The sequence below is a fragment of the Morus notabilis genome, unplaced genomic scaffold, assembly GCF_000414095.1.
Source record: "Morus notabilis unplaced genomic scaffold, ASM41409v2 Scaffold518, whole genome shotgun sequence".
Classification (NCBI taxonomy): domain Eukaryota; kingdom Viridiplantae; phylum Streptophyta; class Magnoliopsida; order Rosales; family Moraceae; genus Morus; species Morus notabilis.
This window is the reverse complement of record NW_010366577.1, coordinates 244,794-253,039: the sequence shown is the minus strand read 5'-3', so window position 1 is coordinate 253,039 and position 8,246 is coordinate 244,794. Positions and strand designations below refer to the sequence as shown.

At 34.0% G+C, this 8,246-nt stretch overlaps 1 protein-coding gene across 1 annotated transcript; it reads left to right on the top strand.

Moving 5' to 3' along the window:
• The first annotated feature begins 2,523 nt into the window (after nt 1-2,523).
• Nucleotides 2,524-7,510, top strand: LOC21409696 (UPF0426 protein At1g28150, chloroplastic). The gene is made up of 3 exons (XM_010110573.2): nt 2,524-2,705; nt 2,809-2,940; nt 7,074-7,510. Exons 1-3 carry the CDS (start codon nt 2,670-2,672, stop codon nt 7,257-7,259), a joined length of 354 nt encoding a protein of 117 aa, XP_010108875.1. The 5' UTR covers nt 2,524-2,669; the 3' UTR covers nt 7,260-7,510.
• Nucleotides 7,511-8,246: the final 736 nt, after the last annotated feature.

Here is an 8,246-nt window from a genome sequence, read left to right as displayed (position 1 = left end):
ATATATATATATATATATATATATATATATATATGTATGTATGCATTTATACTTTGCAAGTTCTCTAATAATTTTGTAAGGGAATTTCGGACATTTGGCAACGTAGCATGCCTAGGATTTGTTTTCTTCGGGCCTTACCATCTCCACCTCTCCGTAGGAGGTCTCATCTACATCATCTAGTTTCAAAGCTTGTTAAGTATTTTGGCCATGTTGGATCCGCTTTTGACAAGTTGGTTATCTAATAATTATTTCAACACCTGACACGTCATACCAATTTGAATAGTTTGATTGGAAATTAATCACGAGTAATTTATTAGTTGAATTAAGGTTTAAGGTTTTATTAAATATGGAAATATAAATACATATCTATTTTAATCAAGTAATTACGACATTGAGTTAATTGAAATTAAATTGAGGTTGTTTTATCGTATTAAATAAATTAGCCTATACACCAATCGGCTTTGTACCAGTCGATCAGTGGTATAAACGGAATGTAACTTAGCATGAAGATTTACTATGTTGACCAACTGACTAGCGGCATACTACTGATTTACCTTGACCAGTCGACCGGTTGAAATACACACCACTAAAATAGGTCAATCAGTTGCAGTGAGAAAAAATATAATCTAATTAATCCAATTTAACACGCGATTTTAAGTTTTGAAAAACCTATTGGTTGTGGAAATAAGATTTACTAGTCACTCTAAATAGTCATTAAGTCACATTAAATCTTAGATCACTTGAGAGATTTTTGAGATACTATAAGAGGAGCTTCCTCAGAGAAAAGATAGATCAAGTATGAAGATTGATTTTTTAAATATATTAATTTAATATGCTAAATAATATGTTAATAGTAGTTAATAATAAGCATATACGTAATTACTAGTAATGTACTCATAATTATTAGTTTATACGTAATTAATTAATGTATTAATAAAAATATTTAGTATGTATTAATTTATTAGTATTCTATTTATTAATCAAATAATTAACTTTTAATTACATAATTAAGTAATTAGTTAATTAATTACTAATTTTTATTTAATAACATGTTATTTAATATATTACATGATCATTTTTTGTAATTATTCTTTAAATAATAATTAATTACTAATGATCAATTATTAACCATTATGGATAATTATATTACACAATTAATAATAATAGTCTAATATTAATTATTAATTGAGTAATTGTTATTTATTTATTAGGCTTTTTATATGAACACCCCCTTAATTTTTCAAATTTGACAATTTAATTCTTATTCTTTTTTTTTTCTTGGCAATTACCCCTTCAATTTGAAAGTCCTTGCAATAAAGGACTTTTAATATCGTCTGTGAAATTGATAACAGATATTGGCATGTGATTTGGACATGACTTCTTTTTAAGGGTATTAGTTGTCATTTTTTACACAAAAATATGAAAAAAAATTAATTATTTTTTAAATAAAAATAAAAATTAATTAAATAATTATTTAAGTATGTAATTAAAAGTTAATTATTTAATTAATAAATAGAATACCAATAAATTTTTGATATTCTAATTATTTAGAATTGGTCTCGTAATAATTCTCAAAACAATCTCATTTTTACTTTTAAAATAAAATCATTTTGAAAACGTTACCAAACGAGCCCTTAGTTTTCGTCTTCTAATTTTTTTTAACACTTTTTTTAGTAAGGGAGAGAAAAAAAAGAATGGAAAGAAAAGCACATAAAAGAAATAAAATGTCAAAAAAGGAAAATAAATTGATTTTTCTTTTGTTGTGTGATATAATAGAAGGAAAGAAAATATGTAGCAGGCTGAATAACGATTTTATTAATTATTTAATATAAATTTAGCCTTTAAATAAGATAAAAAAATTACTTTAGTCTTCTGGGTGATTTTAAGTTTTCTACCCAATATTGAAGAGGTAAAAAATTGATGGGCCCATAATAATTTTTATCCACCATATTTTCCTTTTTCTCTTCTCTTTTTTTCCTGCCAAACCTCATTTTATCATTTTCCGCCTAGAGTTGTAAGTTTAGGCCGGCCCAAGGCCCACTTATGTTGGCTCGAGCTCAACCCGACTAGGTCTAAAATTTTTAAGCTTAAGGTCGGGTTGAGTCGACTCTCTTTTTTTGAGGGCCGGGTAATATTATATTTTCATTTTAAAATACCTTATAAAATTTTAATTCGGGCCAGACTTGTCCTACATTTTTTGGGCTTACACTGCACTAGAACGATCCTATTTCTTTTAAAACAGACCCAGCTTGGCTCAAAATTTCTCGTTAAACTAGCAGCCCAATTCAGACCGAACTAGACTTCCTAAACTTAGAGTGTATTTAGTATGAGAATTCTTATTATAATTTAAATTATGGTTCGTAATTTATTATAATATATATTTTTTAAAAAAATATACATAAATAAAAAATAAATCTCAATTCGTAAACTAATGTCTACTTACACTTCTTCCGCCTAATAATCCCTCGACCCACTCCCAACCTTACTATATTCCATGGTGTCAAATATTAGCATAAATGCAAGTGTGGCACGTAGCCCGGTTCTGGAAACTTCAAGGTTGGAGAGCGCCTGACGGAGACAGAGAGGCCAGGGAAACCAATTAACTTGGTTCACTCGAGAAAGAGGGAGGGAGAGGAACAAAGAAAAGAAGGTTGCTGAGGAAGTTCGACATGGCAGTCCTAAATTTTCTTTCATGTCCTCCGATGGTCTGTTATCATAAATCCTTATCTTCTTCCTCCTCTTTCCTCTTCTTTACTCATTTTTCACAATTTGATTATTCTGAGTTTCTTTCTGATTTCTGTTCAACAGTTGAAACCATTTGCGTTGCCAAAGCAGTTGAGGAGTGGAATCATTAGTTTGAGGAATACTAGAAGATGTAATCAGGTGAAAGCGCTTTTCTTCAATCCCATTGAGGAACCCATTGTTAGGGAAGCTCTTAAGGTACTTCTGAAAGGCTTTTACTACCACCTACTCATTTTTGTTTCTTTTAATTTTTTAATTTTGTTGTTTTTTGTCTGTTGCTTGAGCACAACTATTTTGAGTTTTCTGATACTGGTTTGTGTCATTATTTCGTTGCTCTTGTACGATTGATTTCATAGATTATTGCTATTTGGCTAAAATTCAAGTTCCCAATATACTGGGTAGTTGTTTGTTTTACGGTAGAAGTGATTTTGGTGTGTTTGGTCCTCTTTTTTCTTTGCTCCCTTTTCTGTAGTTTAGTTGATTTGTTATAACTCCCCAATTTAACACTTGTGACTGTTGTTGGGGAATTTAGGCACCAAATTTATCTTCATTACCACTTGGTGTTGTGCATAAAAAAGAAGGTTTCTGAGGATTTTGTTGTGCAGCAGAAAACACATTTAAAAATAAATTAAAAAAAAAAAAAAAACTCACATTCTTGTCCGGAAAGCTAAACATGGCAAGCAGATGAGTGCCAGAGACACCAACTCTAGTCCCAACTATTTTGTAGCAACTTATGTGGCATAGAATTGTCATATTTTCATTGGTAAATGTAGTTATTTATTATTAATTAACGTGGGAATTTTTTAAACAACTACCAATTAAAAGATAACAACTCACGTTGCCACGTAAGTTGGTATACAAAAGTTGGGATTAGAGTCGGTGCCTTTAGCATTATTTGACTGTAAATTGCCTGCTCGACGTTTTTAATAATTTTAATCGGCTGCTTTCCCACTTTATCATCATGTAGTTAGCCTAGCCATGTTTTTTGTTAGGGAGATTTGTTCCTTTAATGTCGTATGCATCTCATGTTTAATGGAAAACTGCTATGTTTTAACAGACACGCCAGAAAGTTTAGGTGATTGAATGAGCCATAGGTGCTATTATGAGAGAATGAGTAGACTTTAGATGTACCCAATAATTTTAATCCAGTTAGTTTTTATCAAGGTTGTAGTGTTACAAAGCATTATTGTATTTATTTATTTATTTATTTATTTTGCTCTGAACATTCTTGTATTTATTTAATACAAAATCTAGTGCGACAAAGAATATCACATAAATGGGTTATGCATAACTGTCTCACTGGATGCATTTGGTAAGTAAGAATAGGAACAAGAGAAATATCATATTTGGAGGATGATAGGATTGATAATTTGCACGAACACAATGGAGAAATAACGTTGAGTTTTGAAGTTTGGAACCATAGCTGTCTTTGTTTCACATCAATAGATAAGAAAGCTCCGTTGCACGGTCTTCTCATTTCTGAATTCGACTTAGAGGGTTATCGAACCAAGATGCTGAGTGCTAAGTTGTCCATATGCTGTGATGGGAGTACCTTGTTATGATGCTCTAGCCCTTTAAGTCTAAACTGAGGTACTGAAAGAAGAGTCACCCATGGGGTGTTGGTTTGAATGGTTTGGCCTTTGGTTTGCTTCCACAAGGTCTGGAGTTTGAACCACCTCATGGGCACCCATATGAAAAGAGTCTTAAGCCCCATTCACTTCGCTGATTCGAGTTTAAAATTCGAGTTTTTCTATAGTAAAAAGCTCTCACAAACAATCACATCTAACTTTTTTGCTACAGTAAAAAGCTCTCACATAAAATCACATCTCAACTCGAATTCTAAACTCGAATCAATGAAGTGAATGAGGCCTTAGTTTCCTGCCTTCCAAAGATTGTAGGCAGAGGGCTCCAGTTTCAAACTCGGATTCACAAAGTGAGTTATGGGAATTTTTAGATATAAAAGAAAAAAAAAAGTACATAAAGAAGAGTCATGGAGTTATTAGGAGCTCTAACTAATCTGGAGAAAATTAATGGCTAGAAGAAAAGCTCCTAGAAAGCCTAAAACATGATAAAGTACCGAGCATAGCAGGATTAGAAGTAAGGAAGAGTTTAATGAATGTTAGTAGGTGAGACTGATATTGAAGTTTGTCAACTGTTCGCTACAACATGCCATTTATTTTTACAATTTCCATGACATGCTTAAGTTCTAGCGATTTATTTTGTCGCCGGAGATTTCCACACATGATAGTTAAATACTGAATCTCAAACTTGTATGCTAGATAGAACACTCGTAACTATTCTGTTTCTTGTACAGTAACCTATTGAAAAGAAAATTATGGGCGCGTTTGGAACTCGTTCCAAAACAATTTTGTTTTCTGTATGAAAATGAAAATGTTTTCATTTTCAGGCATAAATTATTTCTAAAAATGTGTTTGGTAGTTTTTTTTTAGAAATTATTTTCAGTTTAAAAAAACTAAAACTGCGTTTGGTGGTGTAGCAAATCAACAAATCAGACAAAGATCAGCAAAAAAAAAAAACACCCAGATCATCAGTAAATACCGGCAATGCTCGAAACAATCACCAAATCAACCACTGCTAATTTCCAAACCAGCCGCTTTATGGATGGAAAAGAGACTCATTCCAGCCATATCCTCATCAAATCCAGATAAAGTTAGTAAAAAAAAATCACAGCAAATATCCAAACGCATTTTCAGAAGGGGGATCACCTCAGGCGGTGGTTGCAAACATCTCTCTCTCTCTCTCTCTTTTCTTTGCCTCCACATTCCCAAGTTCCAAACAAGAAGCAGAACAATCGCAAAACAAGGTAAAACATCTTCTTGTTTCAGACTATCTCAGCATCGCCGGAGCAAGCGGCGTGGGGAAAAAGAGAGGCACTGATGGGGAGCAGGATAGAGATGATTGCTGGGAGGCGGGGCAGATCTGGGGACCGGCAAGGCTCCAATAAAAATCCAAACAATGTAAAATAATTATTCATCTTCATCAGGCATACTTCATGGGGCAAAAAGTACAAAAACCAAACAATCAAAAAAAAAAAAATTGAAACAATTCATCAGACAAATCTAAAGAAAAAAAGAAAATGATATTTTCAGGTAAATTTGGGCATTCAAAGGACGAAATCAGCAAGCACCGGTATTTTTTTCTTCTTCTTCAACTTCGACCGATAGGCGCCTGGATGTGATTCGCGATGTGGAGGTGGTAATCGATGGCGTGATACGCGACCCGTCCGACCTCTGTCCACTCGGATGATCGCGGCTGAGCTCCGTTCGTTTCAGGCGGTGGTTGCGGCGTAGAAATCATGGCAAGAGAACGGCGAGAGGGAGAGAAGAGAATGGCGCAGCGGGAGAGGAGAACGGCGAGAGGCAGAGGAGAACGGCTGGAGAAAATGAAAAGGGAAGAAATGAAAACAGATTTAATCCGTTTTCAGAAAAGTATGAGTTTTTGGGATGAAAACAAAAACGTTTTTGTTTTTGATTTTGGTACTATGGTTCCCCAAACATGGTTTCATGTCTGGTTTCAATTTTTCCTTCTCGGAAAACGTGAAAAACGTTTCCAAAACCGAAAACAAACGCACTCTATGAGCTACCATATGGCTGCAGTATGCTTTTTTTGCCCCTCTTTTGTTATTGCTAGCATATATTAGCTTAAGACTTAAAAACTTAAATAAAAAAGGGAAAAAAAAGTCCCTCATGATTAGTACATATTCAAGCATCATCAGCCAATAACTGTCTGAATTCTCTACTGTAAAATCATGAGTGGAGTACAAACATAGGCTAACTTATTTTTACATGGATGGGAAAGAAATGCGACTTCTATTTTGGGTTTCTTTTGCTTATCATTCGAAAAGATTACCGGTGAGAGAGAGCATAGTTGGGTTTCTTTTGCTTTGTCATTCGAAAAGATTACAGGGGAGAGAGAGCATAGTTTGCACCGATAAGCGTGCAACTTACTACAGCAATTGCTTGCTTGTTGAATCTTGTTGATTGTTTTTGTCCCACATGCTAAGTAGTCTTATCAGTAATTGAGTTCATCTTGATTATTCGGGAACAAGAATTGCGAACTGAAACAGCGATGGCTGTTCTTCTTCATATGCGTCTTGTTTTTTCATTTATTCTCTATGTTAAATAAACTAACGCAATGCTTTTCAATTCCGTTATTGAACTTATAAAGTAGTTTCGCAACTACCGGCCTTACAAAATGTTACCTGGCTTTGATCTCTCACTATGTACTTGGGCCTGATCTATGTATGTTTCTGTGAGGATGCGTGTAGTGTATTGCCTTATTTGCTCCGAACATTTCTGTTGACTCTGTAGGAGCCAGTTGCTTTCTTGGGAGGGGTGTTCGCTGGCCTTTTACGACTTGATTTGATTGACGATCCGCTCAAGGAATGGGTTTCTAGGACTGTGGAAGCCTCGGGGATAACAACAGAAGAAATTGAAGGAGAAGGGTCAAAACCAGCAGCAGAAGAAGAAGTGCCGCAACAGATTGAGATTGAATGACTAGTATCTCGGTCAGGATACTTCTTCTTGTACATTTGACGTGTCATCTATGCTAGACACGGATGCAATACCATCAACAGTTAATACATAAGTCAACTCATATACATTTAAAAAATAAAAAATCCACACATGATTTGCGTTTTCCTTGTTTTTTCATTGTGGTTGAGGTCCTAATTTCTGACCTGTCTCCCGGTATGTCTTGGATTATTGTGTGACTTTGATTAGCTTTGCCCGGAGCAAAAAATGCTTAGATGTAGAGCCTTTTGTAGAACAGATCAGATAAGAGATTTCTTCTTGTGATTCGAACTTTTGGGTTAGGTTTTTTTTTTTTTTTTTTTTTCTTTTCGTTTTTTTTCATTTGACAAAAAGATATCATGAAAAGAGGTATCGTGATTATTTTATAGCAAATGCATAAAATTTATGAAAATATGAGGGAACCAATGGTATCAAACATCACAACTAACAAATGATTCGATCTATGGAAGAGGAAAAAAATGCTTAGGATACTATTAATGTTGAGCACCACATCTATTAGAGGGCGGGTCTTTGGATGTTGCCCTTTATTTTATTATGATATGCTGCCTTTTGGGTGTGGGATTGTCTTTGAACACCACTATTACGTTTTAACATTGTTCTACCTGAGGGGCTCATAATTATATTGTGGGACTTACTTTCTATTTAGTATATGTTAGGTGGATACTAGTGGTGCCCCTTAGTATTGTTCAAAACGTCCGGTGCTTCTATTGATGATCAAATCTTTTATGGCTGGTACTTCTTTTGATGATCAAGTCTTTTATGGCTGTATGCACGGAGCCAATACACTAGCAGAAAATTAGGAAAAGAAAATACATATCAAAAGACAATAAGGAATAGAAACTCTAAACCGAAGAAAACATGAAGGTATTACTCGCATTAAGGCATCGGCCTTGTTTTTGCCGATTTGATTTTTCAATTCGAGTTGAGATGTGACTATATTTAATTTTTTAA